The sequence below is a fragment of the Struthio camelus genome, chromosome 7 (assembly GCF_040807025.1).
Source record: "Struthio camelus isolate bStrCam1 chromosome 7, bStrCam1.hap1, whole genome shotgun sequence".
Taxonomy (NCBI): domain Eukaryota; kingdom Metazoa; phylum Chordata; class Aves; order Struthioniformes; family Struthionidae; genus Struthio; species Struthio camelus.
The window spans coordinates 39,455,360-39,480,789 of record NC_090948.1 but is presented as its reverse complement, the minus strand read 5'-3'; the positions used below and the strand labels follow the sequence as shown (position 1 = coordinate 39,480,789).

Genomic DNA, 25,430 nt, shown 5'->3' with positions numbered 1-25,430 from the left:
CAGCGATTTGGAGAGGAGTTCAAAGCGATGAGGAGCGTACGCATAGCCCCGCGCCGCCGCCGGCTGCTGCCAGCGCTCTGCGTGGGCTCCCTCGGTCCGGTCCCCTCCGCTCCGCCAGCCAGAAAGGCGTCTGCGAGAAACGCCCCGGAGCCGGTTTGAGGGTGCAATGAGGAAGGGAGGGCTACCGGGTGGGATGTCCTCCCGGAGGACCCGAGGAGCGAGGCGTCGAAGGCGCCGAGCGCCGCTTCTCCCAGCCAAGGGCTGGAAACGACGTGCCGTTCCCGAGCTCGGGACGTTACGTTCCTCCTCGGAGGCACCGGTTAAACGCTCGTCCCGGGCGGCCCGGCTCGTCGTTTCGGCAGCGGCGAGAGCGTGCCTGCGGGCCTCCGGGATCTCCCCCTGCACCCGGCGCCGGCTCGGGCCGCGCGCTGCGGGAAATCACGGCGCGACCTGGGCGCGGGCAGAGCCGGCCACGGCTTTGGCTCGGCTCCGACGTCGATCTGCCGCGACGAATGCTGACGTTGAAGCGTATCGATGGGGTGGAGGTGGTTTTTTTTTTTTTTTTTTTAATTTCCTCTTTGGAGCGAGAGCAAAAGCAAGGGGGGGGGGGAAACCCACCCCTTTGAGTAACTATTTCTACCGCAAAGTTTTATCTTCTTGTGTGTTTGGAGGAGCAGGGGGAGGCACTGTGAGATGGGGCATCTCCTGGCGTAGGCGGCTTCATCCCACCTCGGTGGTGAAGAGCACCTCAGAAAGACCCGGGGTGGGGCGGGGAGGATGGAGACATCTTCTGACATCCTTTAGATAAAGTTTCTCATGGTGTAAGGCACTAAAGAAATCCATAAGCATCTTTTTTTAATCAACACTGGAAATTAAACAAACAGAAAGAGAAAGTTGACCGGAAACGAAAAGTCTCATCTCCAGCCGAGCACAGAATCGCCGCGGGAATAAGTCTTCTCCCTGCGCGTGCACTGCTGGGACCAGCTGAGAAACGCGGCAACCTCAGAAGTCCTTGGCAGTATCAAAACCCTGACAGGGGGAGGAGGAATCCTTCAGTTGGAGGAGACCTTTCCCCTTCCTGTTTTGCCAAAAAAAAAAAAATGAAGAACAAGAACAAAAAGAAAACAGTTAGCTAGCAAACTGTTGGCCGGAGAGCCTGTTTTGTCTCGCCGTGAGATGTGGGTGGAAAAAGCCCGTCCCCGTTCGCTCCTGGAAGGACTGCGCGGCTGGTCGGTCGAAGGCACAGAAGGAGGTCGATGTGGCACAGGTTAAAACCCTAGTAATAAGTTAAATCCTTGGAAAGGTTTGCTGGTGCCGATAGTCCTTCTCTTACTGAGCGCCAGCGAGACGCGTCTCCGGCAGGACCGGCGGCGGCTCGCGGCGGCGGCTGAGCCCCAAAAAACCTCCCGGATTTGGCCCGTCTTTCCGTTCTCGCCAGCTTCTCCTCGGGGGCCGGGGCCGGGGGCCACCTTCTCTCGGGCGTCCTCCGGGGTGGAGGCACAAGTTGGCAACCTCGCGCGCGTCGCCAAGGGCGGAGTCCGTCGAAAAAGCGAAGAAAAATCGGCGTTTTGGGGCTGACGGTGGGGAGAGGAAGGTGTGCGGGTCGTCTTTCCCCCCCCCCCCCCAGCAGTCCTTGAGGACGTGTTGAGGGATGGCGGGCGCCGGGGGGGAGCGGAGGCGCTGATGGGCGCTGCCGGCCGGAGCAGGCGCCCGGCCTCGCGGCGTTCCCCGTCCGCGGGGCTGCGGGTCCGGCGCCGCGCGCGCCTGCCCCTCAGGGACGCAGTTGGCCTCCGGGCTCTCTAGGCTTTCAGGGAGGTGGGGGAATCGGGAACGGGATCTGGAAAAGGGCGGATGAACGGAGGAGGTTAATCGCGTGCGGTGGGGCTGCACGAAACGTCTGGCGAACCGCGGACGGGTCCGGGGGGAAAATAGCCAAATCGGGCTTTTATTGGCTGCAATGAGAGGGGCCTGGAGCCCTTCCCAAAGACGCGGACCGCGATGCTCTGAGGTTTGCAGGAGACATTTAGCGGCGCGCCGCTCCCCCCGCTTCCCAGCTGACCCTCCTTGCTGCCTCTTTCCCTTTTTTTCCAATTTTTTGCCTCTTTCCTCTTTTTTTGGCCTCTTTCCCTTTTTCCCCCCCCCGCCTCCGCTCCACTCACCCAGCGTGGGGAAGAAGCAGTCGCCGGGGCCCGGCGGCGACAGCGGCGTGCCGGGCTCGGAGAGCAGGTGCCGGCCGGAGTCGGACGCCTGCCGGGCGGCCACGTAGGAGAGCTGGCCTCGGGGCCACGTCTCGGCGCTGGCGGCGGGCGCAGCCTCGAAGACGGGGTTTTCGATGCCTTGGGCGCTGCTGCGGGAGGAAGGGGGGGGGGGGTGAGGCCGAAAAACGTCTTTTCCCCGCGCCGGGAGAGGCTTTATTTTTTTTTTTCTTAAAGGTCGGAGGGACGAGCTGCCGGTTGAGGTTGCCCTCAACCTCCGGCCGCGGCTCGTTGGCATTTTGCTTTTGGGGTTATGCCGGGGGGGGGGGGTTCACCGAGAGCGAAATGGCTGAGGTTAGGCAGCGGCTTGCGGAGGGAGGCGGCGGGGGGCTGGCTTGGGAAGAGGGGAAGGTGACGGCCGCAGGGGATCTGCTCACCTCTCCATGCGCACGAGCTCGTGAGCGCCTGCGGAAAGACAGGGGGAAAGTTGCATGAGGGCGATGGGCGCTCAGCCGGCGCCCAAGGGGTTACGCTTGTTTTCCTTTTCCTAAGCAACTAGTTCCTTTTTTTTTTCTCTTTAAGGCCGTGGTTTAGATTAGATGAAAAACTGCCAATTCAGGCGGGGGGGGGGGGGGGGCGAAAAAAGGAAAAAAAAGAAAACCCATGCTCTGCAGCACCCGGTGCTTGCCGGGAGCCGTTTTGCTTTCTGCCGCGGAGAGGCTGGAGGCTGGACGAGGCCGGCCGGGCTTCTCGCGCCGGTCCCGGCCGCAGCGAAGCCGACGGCGGGCGGGCTGCGGGAAGCTCCTCCAGAAAAAAAAAATCAACGCAACGCACTTCTTTTCGGTTTTTCTCTGCACCTGGCTCGGCGTGCAGCTGCAAATCTTAGCCGCGCTCCCGCACGTTTTTTTTTTTTCTTCCGGCCGCCGAAACGAAGCCCCGAGGCGGGAGCGGCGCAGAGAGGCTGCTGCCTCCCCACCCCGCCGCCACCACCTCCGCAGGCCTGCTGTTTGTTTGCGGTCTACCGTGCCGTTTTGCACCGAAATCTGGGCTTGTCCTGCGTTGAAACTGCAACCTTCGCGCAAGGAGGAAGGAGGCGCTTGCGTTTCGGAGCCGGGGCAAGGCGCAGCTGCAGCGCGGCAGGGCTCCCCCCACCGCCTTGCAGCTCGGCGGTGCTCCGGCCACCGCAGCAAGGTAAAGCAGTCAATAAATAAAATCCTTCTGCATTTCGGCTGCGGTTGCGGCCGGACCCCGCAACCTTGCTCTGCAGGAGCAAGTACAAGAAGTACTGCAGGAACGGGGAAAAACGGGGAAAAACCACGGCCTTGCGTCTCCCCCCCACCCGGGGGTCTTTCCCTGAGCCTCCGAGCCCTCCCAGCTCCGGCTCGGTTGGAGCCGAGCGTTGCAGCCCGGCGGCGATGCCCGCGCGGCCGGGAGGAGCCGGGGGTACGTACGCCTGTTGCTGACCGCTTGTCTCTGCTTGTAGATGAGGAGCAGGATGAGGGGCAGGCAGAGGATGCCCACGACGCAGGCCCCCGTCGCCAGCGCGGCGGCCGTGATATCTGCAAGGGAAGAAGAAGGCAGAGCTAGAGGGGGGCTTCGCGGCGGCAGACCGACCTCCTCTTCCTCGCCCGGAGCCGAGGAGCAAGGCCTGCAGGGTCCAAGAGCCGAAAACCAGCCGCGCGCCAGCTCTGGGCAAAAAAACGCCCCGGCGAGCAGGCGAGGGGGGCTCAGCCGTGGGGTGAGCCTTGCTCGGCGTTGCCAGAAATCCCGGCTGGTTTCCTCTAGCCGTGCCGGAAGCGGTCGGCAATACCGACGTCGCCCCACGTCTGATGCAATCGCGCCGGCGAGGGGGCAAGGAGAGAGAGAAGCTTTGAGGCATCGAGCTTAGGACCTTGACCAAAATCCTCCATTGCCGGAGGACGCGCCAAGGTCCTTCGTCAGTCCTCTAGATACCAGGAGAAAAACAGGGGCGCTGACGAGGTCAGCAGGACTCCCGCAGATGTCCAAGGGCGTGAGGTTTGGGCTGGGGAGCCCAGCTGGAAAAGCGAGCCCCCGCGCTAGGGAGGAGATGACGTGGTCTCGCCGGAGCGGGAAAACCTTTCCCGCGGCTCTTTAGCTTTCCGTCCCTCCCCGTCCGCTCGGGGCAGCGGGCCCTCAATCCCTGGCTGTGTTTTGGGCTGGATCAGAGGCTTTCCCTCTGGGCCGGGGTGGTGGGATTTGGGAGAAATCCTTCCAGGTGCCTCGGTTGCGATGGGCAAGCAGCGCGTTGGCAGCGCGCCCGCCTGCGCCTTCGCCCGCCCCGAGGAGGGCGAGCGGGAGGTTTCTGCCTCTCTTTACCTTTGCTGGTGGCGGTGTGAAACGTGCAGTTTTGAAGCGCTCCTGAGCCTGTGGAGGCGAAGAGAAGGCTCTGTGAGATGCGGTGGGACCGGCTCGGCTACCGAACGCCCGCGTTTGATTAACTTCTCTCGTCGTAGCAATGAGAAAATTGGCCCAGAGGGTCCCAAGAGGGAGGGTTCAACCGCGGCAATACCGACGCTGTGATTTCTGCCTTGGCGCTCCTCTACTCTACCTGGGGCCGGGGCAGGGGGAGAGGAGATGGTGCCTGGGGCTTGTTGCACTCCCAGGCCCGACGCCTCAATGACGGGCATCGCCGGCCCGCCGCCCGCCTGGGTTTTTCCCCAGGGGCTCACCGGCGAGGGCTTGCTCCGCGGAGGAGAGGCTCTCACGACGGCACCTCTGCCCTTTGCCACCGCCGGGGCCGAGCCGACCGCGGGGCGCGCTGCCCGCGAGCCCGGCCTCCGCCTTGAGTGCAACCTTTGCACCCGGCGGTGCCAAGGGCCATGCAACTGGGCGGGCGATGGCCCCGCGCGTGTTTTCATTACGTGCGCATGGAGCAAAGCGATTTGCTTCCCGGCGTGTTTTTATTTCTCAAGCTCCAGCATGCCCTGCTCCTCCAACCCGTTGGCCGGAGAGGCCGGGGGTCCCCCCCAAAACGCCCGACCCCGCTCACCTTGGCGGATCTGCAGCTCCACCACGCCGTGGGCCACCTGCAAGGCGTGCGGCTTGCCGTGCTCCCGGCGGGCCTCCACCGCGTAGCAGCAGTAGTTGCCGCTGTCGCGCAGCGTCAGGTTGGTCACGAGCAGGTGGAAGGCGCCGTGGTGGTCGAGCAGGAGCTCCACGCCGCCGCCGTGCTGCCCGGCGGGGGCATCGTCGGTGCCGGCAGCCGGCGGCCCGCGGTGCTTGGCCGGGTCGCGGTGCAGCTCCTTGTCGGTGACGTTGCGGACGTGCTTCTTGTCGGCGCAGGTGCGGTCGCCGTCGCCGCTGAAGTACCACGTCTTGTAGAGCAGGTCGTGGCGGTCGGCCAGGGGCCCGCCGAGGCGGCAGGTCAGCGTGACGTTGTGGCCCTCGGGGCAGACGCCGAGCGCGTAGGGCGTGCTGACCAGGAGCGCGGTGGCCCTGCCTGCCGGGAGAGAGGCGAAGGGCTCGAGGCCGGCGGTTGTAGCCCGTCCCACCCTGCTTGCGTCTCGGCCGGCCCCGGCGGGAACTGGTCGACGCCGCCAGAAGCTGCGGTGCGCCGAGCCCGAAGCGGTTTCGGCAAGCACCCGCGCGCCCTCCTCGCCCCCCCACCCACGACGCCGGCGACGGGGACCCAGGGCAGCGCCCGCCTCGAGGTGCTGCGGGGCTGGAAGGGGGCCTGGAGCGAGACGAGGTCTGAGCCCAGCGCCTCCTCCTGCCCGGCCCCATGGTCGCGGCAGCTCCTCCTTGCATCACCTCCACCGGGGGGGGGGGGGTGAAAGGAGGAAATCCTGGGCTGGTTGGGCCGCCGCTCCTGCGGAAAGGAGGTTCCCGGGCTCGGGTGGCTGCGGAGAAGACGCTCTTAGTCGGCCAAGATGTTCTCTCGTTTTGGCAACATCCTGTTGTTCCATCACCACCTCCACCACCGCCACCACCGCCGCTTGGCGATGAGGTTTTTTCCGCTCGCCGTGTCTAGTAGGTGTCAGGTAGAGGCGGGGGCGCTGGCCCCAGGTGGGGGACCCCCCGTCACCCCGCTGGGGCGGGGGGGACCACCTCGCCGCCCGCTCCGTGGGGTTGTTGCGAGAAGGGCCATCGTTTGGGACCCGACAGAGCGGCGCGGCGAGGCGTCCCGGCTGCGTTCACGGGCACCCCGCCGCCGCGGGAAGTGCCCCGTTCAGCCGGCGGACCCCCCCCGCCCGCCCCGGGGGAGCCCGGGGAAGGGAAGCCAGGGCTCTATTGGAGGAAACGGCACTTCCAACACCTTGCAGACGTGCCTGCGGGAGCCTTTGTGTTTCGCCTCCGAAGCTGGGGGCGGTGGTGGTCATCCCCCCACCGCCGCCATCCCACCGCTCCAGCTCGGCCCCGTCCCAGTTCGCGCGGGGCCGGCGCCTTGCGGCCACCTGCGGGAGCAGCAAATGCAGGAGAAGGCAGTGGGAAAAGCGGTGCTGAGCCCCACCAGGTTTTTTTTTTCTTTTGTGCAAGGTGGAGGAGGAGGACATGGGTGGCTTCGGCCGGTTTGCAAGCCCGCGCCTGGCGGAGCCGGTCTGGCCCTCTCTGGCGGGGCGCCGTGGGAAGCGTCTGCCTGGAAAGTGGGTGCACCTCGTGGTCCCCGTAAGGGAGCCTGGGCCAGCTGCTGGGAGGGGGCAGAGGTCTTCAGGCTCCCTCTTACGAGAGGTAACCCCGTAGGCCAGGGAGCGTACGGCGGTGCGGTGGGTCACATCACCCCGCCGCCCTGGGAGCATCCTTTGCCCGGCCCCCAGCGAGCACAAGGTTTCTTCTCCTTTTGACCTTGGAAGCCGAAAAAAACGGCAAGGGGAAGGTGCGCCGGCGGGAGCCAGCCTGCCCCGCGCTCGCCTTGGCCCTGGACCGCCCCGTCTCGGCGCGTGCCGACAGCTCGCGGTCCCCAGGTGCTTGCGGGCTCCGTGGATGCCCAGCCCGCGGCGTTGGCTCAGTCCCATCCCCGCCGGACCTGTCCCCCTTTGGAGTGGGCGAGTGCCGGCGTAACCGCGCCGGCCAGGTGCACGGCTCCGCTCCCGGCCGAGAGCTCAAGCCATCGTCACCGCCATCTGGGAGGAGCAGAGGAGCTCTCAAGCTGGTGCCAAAAGCGCCTGTCGTCCTCTCTGGCACCTTGGCGCGGTAGGTTTAGAGAAAGCCCGTCGTCGTGCCTCTCCTCCGATCCGTGCCGGAGCTGGGTGCCCTTCCGACACCCTTTCCCGCCCCGCGGCGCTGGCCGAAGCCCGTTTCCTGGGGATGCCTGTCCTCCTCCGTCCGCAGCATCCCTCTCCCCAGCGGGCTGCTGCCTGGGAGCACAGAAGGAGCCGGGTTTTTCCCACGCTGTCCGGCGCGCCGAGCCACCCGCCCCCAGCACCGCCGGGCTGGCGGACGGAGGCAGGGGCGGCCGAGCGGGCCAGGGCTCCCGTTTGGGAGCCGCGAGGCTCTGGGCGCAGGCGGTTTGCAGGGGGAGCCGTTGCCCCATCTCCTCCTGTTTCGGTCTGCCCAAAGCGAGTTTCGAAACGTTTTGTTTGCAATATCGGCTTTGGTTTTTGATGTTGCTTAAAGGAGATTTAAATACCTGTGGGAGCAGCAGGCCACCTGGGTTTTGAAAGGAATGAGCGCAGAGGGTTGCAGTTGAGTGGCATGGGTGCAGTTAGGGTTTTGGCTCGGTTTGGCTTCAATTGGGATCATCTAGGGGAAGTTAGGCTGGACTTGATAAACGCTTTTTCTTCCGGCTATGCCGCTTTTAGTGGGAGGTAGTGCTTTGGCCACGATGCTCCCTCCGGTCTGAGCTCCGGTGATGGGGCAGAGGGGGCAAACGCTCCCGAAAAGGTCGAGGGACCTGCTGTCCCGGATCAGCACGGCCGTGGGCTGCGCCCCCAGGCAGGGGAGCGGGGGGGGGGCGAAGAGGCAGAGGAGGGGAGATTCGGTGGATCTGGCCATCGCCCGCCACGAGCAGCGGCCGCCAGGAAAGCCGTGGCCAAGGTGCAAAAAGCAAGCGCGCGTTTTCTCGTGTTTTTAAGCTCACCTCGGCAGATGCCCGGGGCAGCAGGGGGGGGCGACGAGGCGGGCAGCCGGTGCTGCACCTGGCCGTTGCGGGGCGCGGGGGGGGGGGTTTGTTTTTCTGCCCGCAGCAATCCTGGAGGTGGTTACGCTGGCGCCCGCGAGTAGCTAAGCCCGACACGATGCTCGCCCCCTCCTCGCGCTGGGGTGGGGGGGGTCCCGCCGCTCCTTTGCAGCCTCCCTTTCTGACTCTTCCCCCATGGGCAAGCTGTGCTTTTAAATCCGCGCTGCCCCTCTCGCAGCGGCAGCAAGCCCCGGCCGCCTTAGCAGCGCGCAGCACCCGCCCGAGCGCCGCTTTAGCCCTTTCTGCGGGGATTTAAGCCCTTTCTCCCTTTCCTGGGGCCGACGAGAGGCTCCTCTCACCTCCGGGCCCCGGGGCGAGGGGGTTGCGATTTGCACCGCGGCGGCAGCAGGGATGGGGAGGGGGGGGGATGTCAGCTGGGAACAAGGTCGCTTTGCTATGCCGGCTGCATCGCGGGATGCCGGGCGGCGGGCTGGCAGCGGGGTCGTTCCCCCCCCACCCCGTCCCCCGCCGCCGCCGCCCCGGCCGCGCAAATCAGATCAAAACTAAGGCAGAAGGAGGAAAAAAAAAATCTTATGGCAGGAGAGGAGAGTTTTCAACCACAGCGGCTGCCCCGGCACCGAGGGCATCGCGTAAAGCACCGCCACCGCCTCGGTCCCCCCCCCCCCAACCCGAAATCCCAGCATGGCCGGGGATGTACGAGTGACCCCCCCCGCCCCGGCCCTGCCCCGAAGCTCTCCCCCGAGGAGAGGAAAGGAAGCGGGAGCTTACCGGGGGCAGCGAGCAGGCAGAGGGCGGCGAGCAGCAGCGGGGCCGGCCGGCGCCCCTCCATCGCCGAGCCTGCTGCGCGCAGCCTGCAGCCCCGCGGCCGCCGCCAGCCCGCGGGCGCACAGGAAATTTCATTGAGATGCTGCGAAGGCGCCGGCAGACCTGCGAGCACCCCCAGGAGGCGAGAGCGGGGAAGGGAAGCCGCCGGCTGCCCCTGGCCCGTGGCTGAGGTCGGGTACCGGGCGGCCAGCCCCCATCCATCCCCACCGCCCGGGATCCCCAACGCCGCAGGACACGGTTTTGCACGGCCAGGCCACGGGGCAGACGGGGTTGCCGGCGGCTTGCACCCGCTGCCTGCCCGTGCTCTGCCCGCGCACGTTGCGTTGGCAGCGGAGGGCACCGGGTCCCGCCGCCCAGCCCTGGGGTGAGGAGGGCAGGCCGACCGTCGGCGGAGCGGCGCTGATGCTCCCTCACCCGGTTTCGGCACCGTCGCGGGGGGAACGCGGTCTCCGGCCCCGTTCCCGGCCATCGCTCAGGCTTCGGACTGCAGCCGCCGAAAAGCCGAGAAGAGATCTGGCTCCGACTCGTGTCATTTCGTGAGGTGACCGCTCTTCTCCCGGAGTTTCGTTTTGAGTTCGGCAGGCTCAGGAAGAGATCTTAGGCGCTCGGAGCATGGCGGGGGCAGCCGAGGGCCACCGTGTGTCAAAACACGCCGATAAACTCGCGTTCCCTGGAAAGTGGAGCCCAGAGTCACGTGAAGGCTTGCAAACCACATGAAACTCTGCTGCTAACCTGCTCTGAATTTTGGAGCACGTAGTGATATAGAAAAGTAGCTAATTAGTGTGTGGCTTGCGGTTTTGTGTTTTTTTTTTTGCTGCAAACATTTCTATGAAGCTCTTGTGAAAAATGTAACCCTTGTCACGCAGGAAGAAACTTCTGACTGGGGAGAGTTTCGGTGTGACATCCAGAGGGATTTTTGCTTTTCTGTAGCTGGCGTCGAAGCAATACCCCCATCTCCACCCCGCTGGGATGTGTGGGAAGGGCCGGTGTCACGGGACCCGGTTGCCCAAGACGCTCGTTTCTAGTCTTCCTCTAAGCTGCTGTGGCAGGGTCTCCATTCATTTTCTGTGCCACCACGTTGCTGCCCTCAGTAACGATGTTGAGGTGCGGACTCGCAGAGGGCTCTTCCAAAGGGAGTAAGACACAACGGTTAAATCACTGGTTTTCTGCGTGCCATGGAGTTCTCGCTGGTGCTAACGCAACGGTAAAAACAGGGCCAAAAGGAGGGCGATCCCACAGAGACGTGGTTGGCTTGGGAGCATGAGCAACCTCTGCAAGCCAGTCGCTGTACCCAAGTGCTATCAGGAGGTGCCTTGCGTTGGGAACGTGCCCTGAGCCACGGCTCACTTGGTTTCACAGCAACGTTTCGCGTGTCCTGCTTGCGTCCCTTGGCACGTTCCCAACACGCATGGCATCTCCGTGTCCCGCAGGCGACGACCACGGTGCACATCACGGTCCTGGACGAGAACGACAACGCTCCCGCCTTCCAGCAGCCGCTGTACGAGGTCACGCTGGACGAGGGCCCCGCCACGCTCAACGCCACCCTCGTCACCGTGCAGGCCCATGACCAGGACGAGGGGCCCAACGGCACCGTCGCCTACGCCATCACTGAAGGCAACATCTTGGGCACCTTCCATATCGACAGCACCACGGTCAGTAAGGAGGCCGGCCCCAGCCCTGTCCGCCTCCACCACGTGTCCCCCTCACCCCCCGCCGCTCCACCCTCCCATTTCAGGGGCAGATCCGCACCGTGAAAGAGCTGGACTATGAGATCAGCCACGGACGATACACCTTGATCGTCACCGCCACGGACCAGTGCCCCATCCTCTCGCGCCGGCTGACGTCCACCACCACGGTAGGGAGCTGCCGGCAGTGCCCGGCTGGAGGGGTTGCGACACAGTGACGACTCCGGGGTCTCGGAGTTCCCCCTCCAGAGAGCAGTTTCACATCTCCTTCCCAGGGGTCACCGGCTGCTTTTCCCAGCTGCAGCCATATTGCCCGGTTGCTACAGCCCTGCCCCGTCACCCAGAGCAGGGTTGCAAAACACAGAAGCTTTGGTTGGCGTTGAGTGGTAACTGACTGGCTGCTATGCAAATGTCTATTTTTACTTCGTTTTACCTAATTAACCTGATCGTTAGTTAACCCAATCGCTTGGTGCTGCAAACAGAAGAAATTCCCTGAATTTCTTTTAAGTTGCCTTACATCTTCTCCTTGTCCTCTCAGTTCTTCTTGCATGAAGTGACAGTAAATGATAGAGCATTTCTATGGCATTAATTTCTGCTTAATCCTTTTTTCTGAACCCTCTCAGATTATTTGTCTCTTTTTAAATGTATGTTTTGTTCCTTGGAGGAAGTTTATTTAAAACCTCCAGTCGTTCTTTACTTTTCTTTACAGCACTGCCATTTCCCCTGGCCCATAGTGACCTGAACTTAGTGCTCTGTTCAAAGTATGGGGAGCAGCGTAGCAGCAGCTCCAAAGCCAATGTTTTAGGGGAATTAAATGCACTGACTATTTTGGGGACCTAAACCAAAAACTGATGAGTCGTATGACAGACATTGTCCATGTCAAGGATGATTTCAGAGTTTGCAAATGGAAGGGAGCAGTTAGATCTTCTGCTCTGGCTTCTTATTGTGGGCCACTATGTTTCACCCAGATATTGAGCCAAGCATTTTCTAGTCCTCCAAAAGAAGATAAGTTCTGGTGTGCAGAGAAAAGGAGAAATCAAGAGAGGTATCAGTGTGGGAGATTTCTGTGGAGTAAATCCATCCCCGTGAGCCTCACAGCCCTGTGCTCCAGGCTGCTTGGGTGGATGAGAAGCCCTCAAACGTGTAGATTTGATATTGCTGGAGATTCATTCCTGGCCCAGGCAAACTACAGCAGAAACCCCAAAACCTGGGCTTTAACTGTCTTCATGGAAAGGGGCATCTGTTCACCTGCTGTAGGCAAAGGCAGAGCTTTCTCTTCTTTCGGCCACGAGGAAGAAAATGAACATGGAAACCCCTTCAGTAACAAGCACTAAAGGTGGCAGAAGGGATAAAAACCACCTTCCCGACATAGGCCATGGAGTTTCTGCCAACACAATATGAAAACATAACTTTCAGAAGAAGACTTAATAATTACTTAGGATTCCAAGTGATCCATCCCCCTGATAAGGCATGCCAGTGTTTGTTTTCTCCGCTGCTAAGAAACTGAGCAGAAACTCAGATATATTTTTCTTGTAAAGACTGGATTAAGCCAATGTAAAATGTCCGTGTGATGGTTTTTGCTGTGCTTTTATCCAGGAGGTTGGAAAGCTCCTCATTTTCAGTCTCTTTCCTATACCACCTATGTGGCCAGGTGGAGGAGAGAGATGCTAGGTGGAGGACAGAGACTCTGTCAGTGCTCCGTAGGCTCAATCTATTATGAGCCACCAGAGAGTCTCCTCCTCAGGCAGGGATGAGTTCCCTGAAGTCTAGTGAGGGGTTAACCCACTTTGCAATGTGGTCTCCTGTTTACTGTGACTCAGTTAAAATGCCAGACGCCCACAGACCTGGGTTTGTTGGAACCCCGACTTCACTAACAGCCCCTGGCTAAGAGGGGAAAAGTTCCAGCTGTTTTTGTGGGTTTTTGTGGTTGAATAAGCACGCGAGCTGCAAATGTTTTAAAGATTGCTCAGCATTAGAAATAAAGCCCTGAAAGCATCCACGACAAATAAGAGTGAGCAAGCGTTGCAAAGCACCTCTGTGCAGCTTGCTGCTGAGAACTGGTCTCTCTAAACTCGTGTCTTTGGTGGTCAGATGCATTTCTGTAATTTGGACTATCCCAGCAATTTGGAATTCTTCCCTACTCACCTTCTCCTCCGGTTCTGGAGAAGACTTGGGGACTTTCTGCAAATTGCACGACAGTTTGCCAAGTTCGATGTCAATCTGTGAATATGGAGGACTTTCGGCTTTTGCTTTGACTTCTTCGTCAAAGTGCATGGCCCAGAGGCATCTGCTTTAAAAGGGCTACACCTGTGTGTGGCTGAATTTTCACAGTTTCAGGGACAGTCACTGTAGGACAAGGGTGATCAGGAATATGATTCAAAGGCTCATCTCTTTATCCCAAAAACATGAGTTGGCCTAACAAAAGGGCAGGCTCCCTGCAGGCTCTGCCTCACTGTCTTTCCGTGTCGTTGCCCGAGATCAACACAAGGCTGATCTCTGCTTCCCTCTGCTTGCAACACAAGGCTGGTCACTGCTTCCCTCCGTTTATTGTTCCCCACCCTCTGGCCTTGCCCGCAGGTGCTGGTGAACCTCAACGACATCAACGACAACCAGCCCACCTTTCCGCGGCCCTATGAGGGACCCTTCGACATCACGGAAGGGCAGCCGGGCCCACGCGTGTGGACCTTCCTGGCCCACGACGGGGACTCAGGGCCCAGTGGGCAAGTGGAGTACAGCATCATTGCTGGGGACCCTCTCGGTGAGCTGAGACGCGCCATGGGTGGTTGGGTCTCCCCGGGGTTGCCCGGCACCCACCGCTCACACAGATGCGTGCGTGCCTTCTCATCCTTCTTGTCTGCACGGAGATGTGGGGATTTAGGGAGCAAAATAGTTGTCAGATAATCCGTGCCCTGCTGTCTGCTGTTTCTTCTGCTTGCTTTGAGGATCGAGGTGGTTGCAGCCACCTTTTCTTGGCCATATGAACCACGCTTCAAGGGCTGCCCTGCCCATGTACAGCTCCAAATACAGCTGTAGCCCCCAAGATGCTGCTCTTTGGATGCCCTGGCCCCATCGGTCTCAAAGTAGGTTAGCGTAGCTCGACACAGGCAGGACCGGGCTGTTGCGATGCTGCCCCAGCCTCTCCTTGAGGGTGTAGAGAGGCCCGTAAATATCTGTTTCATCTCGGCACGCCTGCGCACCGGCTCCGCTCCTCCGGCGGCTGTGGGGGGGACACTGCAGAGCAGAGCAGGTGTGAGTTACGTGCCCCGTATTTCACACCAGAGCCGGTGTCACATCTCCATTCCCATCTCTCTGCCCCTTAAAGGAACCTGGGTCCCTGCCCACGCTCGCGCAGAAGACGTGCTCGCCTTCAGTTTTTTTTTTTCTTGTTTTTTTTTAACCCCCCCGCCCCCCAAGCACAGACTTCCATTGGGCGGGGAAGGGGGTGGGTAGAAAGGCTTGCAATGGCTTAGGAGCACTGGCGGAAGCATTTCAGAAAGGCCATCCTCCCAACTGATTACTTCTGCGAATTCACGGTTTTGACACCAGGAAATCCTGTTTTGAGCAACAGGAAACTTTAACCTGTTAGTGGCCTGCAAGAGGGGGCCTGAGGCTTGCGCAAGTTAAACCACGAGTACAAAGGAGAGGCCCTCAGGGGTGGGGTGGAGGAATCTGTTTAAAAATAAAGGCAAAAAAAACAAAGCAGAAAGAGAAACCGAGAAATGCAAAGGCACGGCCCCACCACCTCACTGCCCCGAGGATTTGCAGGGCTTTGCTCCCCCAGGAGATACCCCAGCAGGCTGTGTTTCGCTGATCCACTCCAGAAATCACTGCCTCTCAGTTCCTGGGGCAGATTAATCCCTGCACACGTGCCACAGGCAGATGTTTTGCTCGGCGCACAGGCTCAGCATCTCTCAGCCTCTAAGAGTCACGGAAGGACAAGGGAGCTTTCCCCCCTCTCTGCATTTTAGGGACTGAGTTTCTCTGTAACTCATGGCAAAGCTCTCGCTGCATCCCCATGGGAAAGCAGCCCCACAAACGCCCCTCGGTGCCCCGGAGCAGATGGCAAAGCAGCCCTGGGCATCCCCGGTGAGCTGTGGCTGTTGGGATGTCACGTGCAGCTGTCCTTCAGCAGGCGGGTGGCCGTTGCAGCCACAGTGACTTCAGCCAAGGGTTTCTGGAAGGCGAAGCCCCGTCCCGTCTACCAGCTGACCCGAGTTGCAAAGCGTTTCCCGAACAACCTGGACTCGCTCCCTTGGCAATGTGAGGCGCTGGTGCCACGTAACCTGGGCAGTTCCCAGGTTGGTGCTGGCAAGGCTGATGTCAGCCGCCCTTCAGAAAGGCCAGACCAAGGTGTCCGGACACCTCTGCTTTGCCGTTCAAGCAACCAACCCTACTCCCACTGGTACCCCTGGGAAAATCAACCCTTGGGACAGACCCTGGGTGCAATAAGAGGCTATGGGAGCTGCAGTCCCCAAGGCCACCGAGCTTGTCCGTCACTGAGCCAACCTCAACACCACGGCGGCGGTTGCCTCTCGCTCCGAAATGCGGCGGCCCCTTGGGGAGAGGCGGCCCCGTCGCGACGGGAGGGCAGGCACCCCACGGCACGGCGCGGTGCCAGCCATCAGCCCACTCTGCCCGGCAGGGGAGTTTGTGATCTCGCCCGTGGAAGGGGAGCTGCGCGTGCGGAAGGACGCCGAGCTGGACCGCGAGAACATCCCCTTCTACAACCTCACCATCGCCGCCCGCGACAGGGGGGTGCCTCCGCTCAGCTCCACGGTGAGTCCCGCGCGGGGGCCAAGGGGCAGCGGGTCACCACCGCTTGGAGGAGGCCACCATCGATGTCCTTCACCTCCTTCCCTTGCCTGTGGGCCTCCTCTGCTTGGGCTCTCCTCTCCTCCTCCGTCCTCCCCCCCTCAGGCAGTGACCAGGAGCAGGAGGGAGGTGTGGGGAGAAAAGCAGAGCTTCCAGCAGGGCTTTTCAGGAGAGACCATTAAAATGGGGGAGAAGCAGTGTCATCCATGTTTGTACTGATGTAAAACCCATCGAGGCAGAAAGCATAAGAAGACAGCGGCACCAGGGAGGTCCCAGCCCAGAAAGCCTGGCGGAAGGTGACGGGTTGCAACATGAAGCGAGAGGGTGGTGGCAGATGAGCCTGCCAGCTGGACAGTCCAATTTTTTTTATTGTTTCACGAGTATCAGCATTTGGCTTTCCTCTCGTTGTGGGGGAAGAGGCTGGCAGGAGGCAGGGAGCTGCATGGCAGCAGTGCGAGTCCATGGGGCTCTGGCTAAGCTGGCTCAGGGGAAGAAGCCCAGCTCTTGCGCAGAAAAAGAAAGGGAGGGATGGAAATACATGTTGCCCGTCAGATCCCAGATTGCTTGTCTCCCTGCCAGATCCTGGTGGGCGTCCGTGTGCTGGACGTTAACGATAATGACCCCGTGCTCCTCAACCTCCCGATGAATCTCACCCTCAGCGAGCACGCCCCCGTCTCCAGCTTCGTCACCCGCATCCTAGCCCGGGATGCAGACAAGGGGCCGAATGCGCTCCTGACCTTTGACATCACCTCCGGCAACAAGGAGAAAGCCTTTTACATCAACAGCACTGTATGTCAGCTGGGGCTTGGGGTTCTCCTGTGTGCCAGAGGCTGGGGAAGCTGGGAGGTGGAGGGCAGACGCTGCATGTGGGCACAGCACCCGTCTTCACTCACAGGCACTGACCCACACGTGCATGTGTTTTGCATGCTGCCTTGCATACATGGAGTTTGCAAATGCTGGCCTGGTGTAGCTTTGCCTAGTCTGGGTGGAAATGGGGGTAGGACAGTGGGAAAAGGAGGAAGGCAAGGCACCGGTAGGACATCCAGGACAAAGTGCATCTCACTTCCATTTAATGCATCTCCTCCCTTTTCTCTTGACAGACTGGCATCATCTATGTAAACCGCCCCTTGGACAGGGAGCGGGTGGCCGAGTACAGGCTCACCATCACAGTGAAGGACAACCCTGAGAACATACGCAATGCCAGGCGGGTAATTACGGACATGCTGGGACTTCCCAGGGGAGCAGAAGCCTGGAGGCAGGGTGGGTGGGAGAAGAGGTTCCTGCCACGTCCAGAAAACAGACGATGTATTTATGCACAGCATTTCTAATAGCAGCCTCATGCCCTGAAAGCATCTGGGGGGGGGGGGGGGGTCACAAGGAACGGGCTGCAAACGCAACCACCAGGACTCATTCCAGAGAACTGCACCACTAGGTTTTAGGGCAAGTTAAATGTTTCACCCTGTACCTTGTGGCTGTGCTCTGGCTCAGACACGAGGTTCGATGGATTCACTGCTGAGTGGCACCGGATGATGGGTAGGCTGTAGCTGGATCACCTTCTAGCAGTGAGACCAGGACTACTCTCCTGGATCCAAGTACAGATCAACAGGCAGGCAGCACAGCGCCCATGCCATTGGTCTCAGGCAGCTCCCACGTCCTCCTTGACTAGGTTCTTCTGTAGAGGGCAAAACTCCCTGGGGATTGGCAGCATTGTCCTGCAGCTTCCTACAGAGAAAATTCATGAGTGGGATCTCTAGCTGATCCGCTGCCTGTCCTGGCCCTGTCAGCTCATTTCTAGTACTCTGCATGGCATCGGTTACACAGTCAGGCCTGGAGGCAGGCCTCCAGGAGACAGCAGTAGCCATGGCATCAGGGAAGGTAGGCCAGAGTTGAGCCCAGAGAGCTGGATGACTGCATTGCTATTTTCGCATCCTTTGGCCCTGCCAGAATCTCCTACGCATCACCCTTTGGGGGTGTGGGCTGGAAAGGGAAGCCCGGCCATAGGGTTAGGAGCCTTACAGGTCCTCCGAGGTCCTCTTGGGAGCAGAGCATTATGGTTGCACAAGGCTTCAGGTATGCCCGGTGCTGAGCTGGACATGGGAGACGTGGGACGTGAGCTGAGGAAAGGATGTTGCAGTCATTGCCCTCTTGTCCTTGTTTTCCTTCACACACCTTCAGGATTTTGACCTGCTGGTCATTTCAGTAGCGGATGAGAACGATAACCATCCCCTCTTCACTCAGAGCTCCTACCAGGCCGAGGTGATGGAGAACTCGCCCCCAGGTAGGTCTCTCCTCGCTTCCTTATGTGGCTTTGGCCTCCTAGAGACTCTCTTTGAGGCCAGACAAGGGGAAGTGTCTCCCAGGCCATGCTGGAGGAGCCGCCGTTGGCTGAGCTCTGACAGTGCCCTCGAGCAGTGAAACGCTGCAGGTCAGTGAGAAGGGGTGCTGCCTAGAAGGGGGTCCTGCCAACTGCCAGGGCTGTCAGCCAAAGAGCTAGGAATATTCCTCCTTTTTTTTCCCCTCCTGCCGCTTAAATTGCTCCCTGCTCTAAGAGCTCAGGTATCTTCATGTCTAGCCTCAGGGGCTGGTAACTACTCACAGGCAAAGGCTTTGGGCATTTCCAAAAGACCAGGTTGGATCCCATACATGCAGAGGTTTCTCAGCAAGGTCTCCATGCCCATGTGCACACGTATGGGGCAATCCAGGAGCAAACCCCACCACCCGCAAAGCCCCTGCATGCCACCACGCTGGGGGAAGCTTGTCTGACAGATGTGTCTGTTTGTTTTTAGCCGGACGCTGCACCTCCTCCACCTGGGCCTCACGAGTCAGTCTGCCAAGGCTGCAGCAGCCGCCCTGCGCTGCCTCGCGCCCACGAGGCTTCGCTCTGTTTGCCTCCTCCATCCATCCATTGCTGTCCCTCATGCGTGACTGGGGCGAGAGGGGGGCACGGGGAGCTCCACGGGGGCGACTGCCCCTTGCTAACCCTTTTCATCCCGTTCAGGGACTCCCATCGCAGTGCTCAACGGGCCCATCCTGGCTCTGGACAGCGACCAGGGAAGCAACGCTGTGGTGATGTACCAGTTCCTGGGAGTGTCCCCAGACCTCTTCGTTATTGACAACAGGACAGGTGACATGGCTCTGTGGGCCTCCCACCCCAGCCCGGAGCTGCAGGGCAGCCGTGCCAATGCCACGGTGCACGTTGTGGGGTCTGTCACCTGGCTTCTCAATCTCCTCTAGGTGCCGTTTCGGTCAAGCCTGGCAGGGTGATAGACCGCGAGGCCTTCCCGAACCCTCACCTGGAGTTTACACTGGTGGCTAGTGACGTGGGAGGGCTGAACAGCACGGCGAGCCTCGGGGTGACCATCCTGGATGAAAACGACAACCGCCCCATCTTCCACCCGGCATCTGTGACAGCGCGGCTGCGGGAGAACAGCCCCCCAGGTCAGGACAGGTCCGGCTACACAGGGCAGCTGGGTCCCACCATGGGCAGTGGGCAGCCCTATGTGCACCAGGGCGAGGAAGAACCTTCAGACTTGGTCCTTCAGACCTGGCCAGAATGTGGTTGAAGGGAAAAATCTGGGAATGGGGGCTGCTGATGTTGCCCTGGGCTTAACAGTATCCAGAAAATCCCAAGTGAAAACGGGGCAGTCAAGTACTTCGTTCATTGATAGGCCACGCTCTCTGAAAGATCCCAGGAGCCCTGTCCATCGCAGTAGACCACTCAATGTACACCCCTTAAAACGTGCCACCACAGCCTGGCAGCGGTACCCAGCACATTCTGACACAGCTTGATGTGCAAAGCCCAAGCATCCGTGTGGCTCCAGGCATGTGCCTGAGCAAAGGCGTCAGTGTGGTGCAGGATTTACCTCTCTTCCACCCAAGTGAGAGCGCCAGTAGCTACTGAAGCCTGCAGCTTCCGGGTGTCGCTCCAAGCCTTCTCGCCCTGTTTGCGATGCAAACACGTTCAGGGCCAGGCAAAGCCTGGCTTTGCCAAAAGAAATCCCAATTGCTTAGCCAATGCTCTGGGACTCAGGCTGGCTCCAGCTGCCTTCCCTTTAGAGGGCTATGTCCCCTCTTCCAGGCTTTTCTGTCCTCCGAGTGATGGCAATGGATGCTGACAGTGGCCTCAACAAGCAGCTGGATTACCGTATCGAGGGCGGGGGCCAGGACAGGTTCGTGATCGATGCCACCTCAGGGGTGATCCGTGTCGCCAACATTACCATCGACCGGGAGGAGCGGGACGCCTACCGGCTCACAGTGGTGGCCGTGGATCAAGGCACGCCGGCGCTCTCGGGCACGGCCACCGTCAGCCTCTTCATCGACGACGTGAACGACTGCCGGCCCGAGTTCATCAACCCCATCCAGACAGTCAGCGTGCCTGAATCGGCTGCCCCCGGCACCGTGGTGGCCGAGGTGACCGCCGTCGACAGAGACCTCGCCCCTCGCCTGGAGTACTACCTCCTGGAGATCGTGGCCCGCGACGACACGGACGCGCTGGTGCCGGACCAGCAAGGAGCATTTGCAGTGGATTTTAAGACAGGTAGGAGAGCAGGAGGGACGGCGCGGGCGGCGCGGCTCCCTCTCTTCTCTTCTGCTCCATTTCTTCTCTGCCTTGAGGTAGGTGTCCAAGACACGTGGAGGGGAGGTGATGCTGCCCTCCTGCCTCCGCACTCTTCTCTCTGCCGGTGTCTGTCTCTCACGCTGCCTTGTTCTCTCTCTCTCCTGTGCTCTGGCAGTGCCACTGGCTGACTGACTTAACTAACCCTTTTCTTTTCTTTCCGGCTCTCGGTCTGCCAGGTTTGTCTCTGTGTCTGTGCAAGTCCTGCCCGTTTCTCTTGTCCGCGCCATCCGTGGTCTCTCCCCATCTCACTCATACCCATCCCATCGCCTCTGCTCCTGGCCACCCCCTCGGCACCCACCGGGCGCGTGGTGGCTCTGCAGCCTTCGCAGACTGCACGCAGGCACCCCCGGCACACCTCGCCGGGGGTGGCCTGCCGGGGTAAGTGGAGCGGGGCGGTCTCTGCCGCGGGGAGAGGAGGACGAGCAAGTTCCCTGTGTCCCACGCTGCTCTGTGGGGCCGAGGGAGCGCCTCAGCCCTAGGATGCACCTGCTCCAAAGCCCACGTGTTTTGGAAGCATAGAGCTGATGTGGGAAAGAAAAACTCCCTTGTCTGCGTGGACAAGACTCTTAAAAGAAAGACATCAAGATCCTGAGCTAATGGGGATGGAGATCACTCAGGCAAGCAGCAGAAATTGCTCCCAGCCCCGGTATCTCTCTCCCTCCGCACAACCCAGCCCCTACCCTGGCTGAGGCAGTGTGAGACCCAATTAGCTGGGCAGAGAGGAGCAGGCAGGAAGGCAGGAGACAGGAGGCAAAGAAATTCCTTCCCCCCTTAGCTGTTTTTCCTGCTTAGCCTTTGGGGAGAGGCAAGAGAGCAGGTGCGGTAACCGGGTGGTGCAGACCTGTCTGCCTTGGGTTCCTGGCAGGATGCACAGGTCCAACCCGTAACCCAAATCTTTTTGGGATTCCCAGGAGCTGTGAAGATCAAAACCCCCCTCAACCGGGAGCTAGTGGCCACCTACGAGGTCACCATCTCTGTGCATGACAACGCCAGCGAGGTCCTTGACCGCTCAGTCAGTGTGCCCAATGGTAAGCGTGGTCTCGCGCTTCAGAGCAGGCCAGCGAGTGAGGGACCGGGGCTGGCAGCCACCTGGGGTACATGCAGCCTTTCCCAGGCAGAGGCACAGCTCCAAATCACTTAAACTCATTCAGGCTTTAGTTCTGGGCTGGCCAGTTCTGCTTCTCCTTTTGGCCCTCCTTTACTGGCTGGCCCAGATGTGCCAGAGGTGTCTGCATGAGGGGTCATGAAGCAGAGGCACAGTCCTGATGGCGAGGACTGTGTGGCCATCACCATAGCATGCAATATACGGGTTCCTTCATTACTGCCCCCATGATGCCTTGCCAGCCTTGCTCCTGGTAAATCCATGCCTGTGATCTGGCCCGTTCTAGCTCTCAGGAGGCGGCATGCATTAGACAGGGTGTTTGGTGACAGCAGTGCAGAGTGCCTCATCATGTGATGTGAGCACAAGGTTTGTCAGCTGCCAGGGGTCAGCCAGTGTGCACACTAAGGCACACGAAGGACAGGGGTACATAGGGAGCAGGTGAGACTGTCACACAGCCAGCTCAGGGCTCGGGGGCTTTGCTAAATATTGTAATTTTTCCTGATGAACCAGCTCAGTTCTGTTGGCTTTCTGGGAGTTTCATGCTTCTGTCTTTACGACCCTCTTTTCTCCCTTCCTTCCCTCCCTTCTCTTTCTCACTTGTCCTCTTCCTCTCCTCTTCCCCCATGGTGCGCGCCTCGCACAGCCAAGCTGACTATCAACGTCTTGGACGTCAATGACAACACACCCCGCTTCCGCCCGTTTGGGGCTACCCACTTCACCGAGAAGATCCTGGAGGGAGCCACACAGGGCACCACGCTGATCTCCATCTCAGCAGTGGACCCGGACAAAGGAGCCAACGGGCAGATCACCTACGAGCTGCTGAACCTCTCCCCGGAGGGCTACGCCTGCCTCGAAGACCAGTCAGCAGGTTGGTGGGCAGGGAGATGTGCGAGTACCCCAAGCACTGTCAGAAAGACAGGGGGAAGAGAAGAGTTTGACTGTGGCTCCTTGACATAGCCCGATCCTAAAAGGGCCAGGCTGTACTCGCCCTGTGAGAAAGCTGAGCAGGATTTGGCATTTGAAGGCATCGTATTGATGACAAAATCTGTTTAGCCACAGCATTGGGTAGATGGGCACCTCCATGAAGGTGCTGTGTCTGATTTTCAGCTCAGTAAGTGTCCATGGGACTTACCCTGTAGGGAAATTTCTTTAATTCATTTCTCTCCTGCGTTCTGGCAGAAGAGACTCCTTTATTCCCTCCATTCAACAAGGCCATCACAGCTACCAAGCCATGTCTCGTGTGGTGACAATGCTGTCGGGAGGGGACTGGGGACAGATTACTCATATCAGGTGTTTGCCATCCTCTAGGGAAGGTCGTCGCCAACAGGACAGTGGACTATGAGGAGGTGCAATGGCTGAACTTCACCATCCGAGCTTCAGACAACGGCTCTCCTCGCAGATCCGCCGAGATCCCCGTGTACCTCCAGATAGTGGACGTCAACGACAACAATCCCATTTTCAGCCAGCCGTCCTACCAGGTAAGCTGGGCTCACCGTGTGGTGTTGAGCAGCACCTGACAGGACAGAATGGGCCCAGAGCTGGGTGCTCTCAGAGGATCGGCTTCTTCCCTCTGTCTGTGCTTGAACTTTCTAAAAAAAAGATGGTCAGCCCTCTGATGCTCATGCTTTCCCTGAAGGTCTGAATTCACTGAGTATTAACTCCTTTTCTCTACTAAAACAACAAGTGAGGAAACAACCACGCCTCTCTCCTCCTCTTACTTGCAGAAAGCTGTTTTTGAGGACGTCCCATTGGGTACGGTCATCCTGAGGGTCAAGGCCACAGATGCAGATTCTGGGCGTTTTGCTCTCATCCAGTACAGCCTGGGGGATGGAGAGGGCAAATTTGGGATAAATCCCAACACGGTAAGAAGCCAAATGAGGCCGGAACAGAGGGGAAAACAGGGAGGGGAGACTGGGGTGGTTCCCCATTTCCCCCAGTGGCCATGTTCGAGGGGAGCATGGGGCTGGCTCTGAATTTAGTGCAAGCTTGGGCTGTTTGGCTGCACGTGGCCTTGTTGTGGGTGCTGGGGCTCAGGGTGAAGCTGTTAGCCTGAGCAAGGAGGTGAGACAGCTTTGCCCCCGTGCCTCGCCTGCTGTCGCCTATCGAGGAGCATCTCTGCCAGGCGAGAACCACCTGAAGGTTTCTGTGTGCTATAGGGTGATATCTACATCCTGTCTGCCCTGGACCGAGAGAAGAAGGATCACTACACGCTGACGGCTGTGGCCAGGGACAACCCCGGGGACGAGTCTAGTAATCGTCGGGAGAACTCTGTGCAGGTAAGGCTCTCCGCCCACTGCCTCTTGTGTGGTGGCGTCCAGCCCTGTCTGCAAGAAGGTGTCAAACCTCTGGCTTTCCTCCCCAGCGGGTTTGCTCCAGGGCTGAATTAGCCAGAAGGAAGACGAGATGGCCCCAAGAAACGGGGCCTGTTGGGTGAACGCTGCAGAGAGAAGGCCTGGAGAAAAGGGGCCATATGGGCACTCCCTGAGCTGCTCCAGTGCAAAGTCACCCAGCACCCCCCAGTTCAGCTCGGGTGGCCAGCTTTGCACAGTGGAGACTGAGCCATCCAGAGAGGGGGATGGAGGGGCAGGGGGATGGGGATACTATTGTGCTCCAGTGCTCCGGCCATCTGCGGAGTGAATGGGCCTCCACCCTGGGCCACCGCTGTTCCCATTGTCAGAGACAGGAATTTGTTCAGCAGAGAGAAACGAATAGCAGGAAAGGCACCGCAGGCCTACAGCAGAGGCGCGCTGTGCTGCCCAGGTCAGGGCAGGGATACGGTTGCCTGTTGCCTGCACAACTATCTCCAGCCTCAAATAACCCGCCAGGCTGTATCTTAAACATTTAAGGTGCTGGTCACAGTCCTGGACATCAATGACTTCAGGCCCCAGTTCAGCAAGAGCCTGTTCAGCACCAGTGTCTATGAGAACGAGCCGGCAGGGACATCTGTGATCACCATGAGCGCGACAGACCTGGATGAGGGAGACAACGGGGTGGTGACCTACAGCATCGAGGGTCCTGGAGTAGGTAGGCACCGTCAGTCGGAGGGGCTTGTCCATGGGAACGGGGAAAAATGCAGGATTAGGAAGAGGAGGAATTGAGGGGAGGTGTGGGCCAAGCCACATTTCCCGTGTGCTCCTGTGGTTGGACGCTCCCAGGAGCAACCGTTTTCAGTATTGTTATGCAGTTTCCAGTTCCTCGTGGCGTAACATGTTACAGCCTTGCCTACCTTTATACTGCAGCCCAGCCTTGGCTTCTGCCTTGGTCTCCTCCACCCCAGGCAGCATTTCCTGGACTTTCTACACACAGAAATGTATCCTGTGGCCTAGAGCAAACTCACTGCACACCTTAGAGGAAAGCCAGAAAGCGCTAGGAGGGTGCCTCATGACGGGGCCTGAAATCCAGTATATCCCTGCACACTGAGGGGTAGTGGGAACCAAAAGCCAGCATAAGTGTGGAGGGGAAGGCCCAGGGGAATGGCAGAAAGTTAATTTTCCTGAGACACATGGGCTCCTCCAAGTTCCCCTGATCCGCTGCTCTGTCCCAGCTGGTGTAGTTGGCCTGGCAGGAGGTGGCCTGGGAGTGGAGGCCTTTGGAGCAGCCCCAAGAGAGGGACTCAGCACCGAGCAGGGATGCTCCAAAATGGCACCCTAAGAGCATATCCGTACCTCCGGCCTTGGGCAGGCTGCTCTGCTCCATCACCATTGTCACAGGGCTGGTACAGTGTAGGCCAAGGATTTCCCACCAGCGAAGGATGGCTGAGGGGTGTGCTTCTTCTGGGTAGACTGGTTCCTAGTTTATACCACCTTGTAATTTATCTGGCTGTCAAGTATCCTGAGCCAGAGGTGTGTTTATTCTGTCCCCAGAGGCCTTCAAGATCAATAAAGACTCTGGGCTCATCACGTCCCGACGGCGTTTGCAGTCCTATGAAAGGTTCAACCTGACCGTGGTGGCCACAGATAAAGGGCGACCTCCTCTCTGGGGGACCGCCATGCTCCATATTGAGGTCATTGACATTAATGACAACCGTCCCGTGTTTGTCCGCCCGCCCAACGGCACCATCCTGCACATCAAGGAGGTAAGCCCTAAGCCAGGGGTG

General features: G+C 59.8%; 2 protein-coding genes across 4 annotated transcripts in view; one reads left to right on the top strand and one right to left on the bottom strand.

The window, feature by feature from the left end:
• CDH23 (cadherin related 23) overlaps positions 1-25,430 on the top strand; it is a 227,241-nt gene that overhangs the window by 192,477 nt on the left and 9,334 nt on the right. The window contains exons 37-53 of one of the 2 annotated variants that reach the window (XM_068950919.1): positions 10,548-10,769; positions 10,853-10,972; positions 13,380-13,560; positions 15,445-15,578; positions 16,194-16,403; positions 16,715-16,822; positions 17,790-17,892; positions 18,613-18,738; positions 18,849-19,052; positions 19,693-20,151; positions 21,144-21,260; positions 21,978-22,202; positions 22,643-22,812; positions 23,059-23,196; positions 23,491-23,610; positions 24,181-24,358; positions 25,198-25,409. In XM_068950919.1, the coding sequence (XP_068807020.1) occupies positions 10,548-10,769; positions 10,853-10,972; positions 13,380-13,560; positions 15,445-15,578; positions 16,194-16,403; positions 16,715-16,822; positions 17,790-17,892; positions 18,613-18,738; positions 18,849-19,052; positions 19,693-20,151; positions 21,144-21,260; positions 21,978-22,202; positions 22,643-22,812; positions 23,059-23,196; positions 23,491-23,610; positions 24,181-24,358; positions 25,198-25,409 (3,027 nt within the window). The remainder of the gene's footprint in view (positions 1-10,547; positions 10,770-10,852; positions 10,973-13,379; positions 13,561-15,444; positions 15,579-16,193; positions 16,404-16,714; positions 16,823-17,789; positions 17,893-18,612; positions 18,739-18,848; positions 19,053-19,692; positions 20,152-21,143; positions 21,261-21,977; positions 22,203-22,642; positions 22,813-23,058; positions 23,197-23,490; positions 23,611-24,180; positions 24,359-25,197; positions 25,410-25,430) is intronic. The other variant, XM_068950920.1, reaches the window with a different exon arrangement.
• Positions 836-10,220, bottom strand: VSIR (V-set immunoregulatory receptor). Of its 2 annotated transcripts, none has more exons than XM_068950923.1 (7): positions 9,532-10,220; positions 5,206-5,655; positions 4,533-4,580; positions 3,647-3,754; positions 2,633-2,660; positions 2,160-2,347; positions 836-1,837 (listed from the first exon to the last, which is right to left on the bottom strand). In XM_068950923.1, the coding sequence occupies exons 1-7, from the start codon at positions 9,584-9,586 to the stop codon at positions 1,800-1,802; spliced, it is 915 nt and encodes a 304-aa protein (XP_068807024.1). In that variant the 5' UTR covers positions 9,587-10,220; the 3' UTR covers positions 836-1,799. The 2 variants fall into 2 exon arrangements, with proteins under 2 accessions (XP_068807024.1, XP_068807022.1); XM_068950921.1 differs by lacking the exon at positions 9,532-10,220 and adding an exon at positions 9,061-9,512.

Excerpts from the sequence above, each read along its gene's own strand:
- VSIR (XM_068950921.1), bottom strand. The coding sequence starts at position 9,121 with ATGGAGGGGCGCCGGCCGGCCCCGCTGCTGCTCGCCGCCCTCTGCCTG. Across the intron at positions 5,656-9,060 it reads CTGCCTGCTCGCTGCCCCCG|GCAGGGCCACCGCGCTCCTG; the intron begins GTAAGCTCCCGC and ends CTCTCCCGGCAG. Across the intron at positions 2,348-2,632 it reads GAGCTCGTGCGCATGGAGAG|CAGCGCCCAAGGCATCGAAA; the intron begins GTGAGCAGATCC and ends TTCCTCCCGCAG.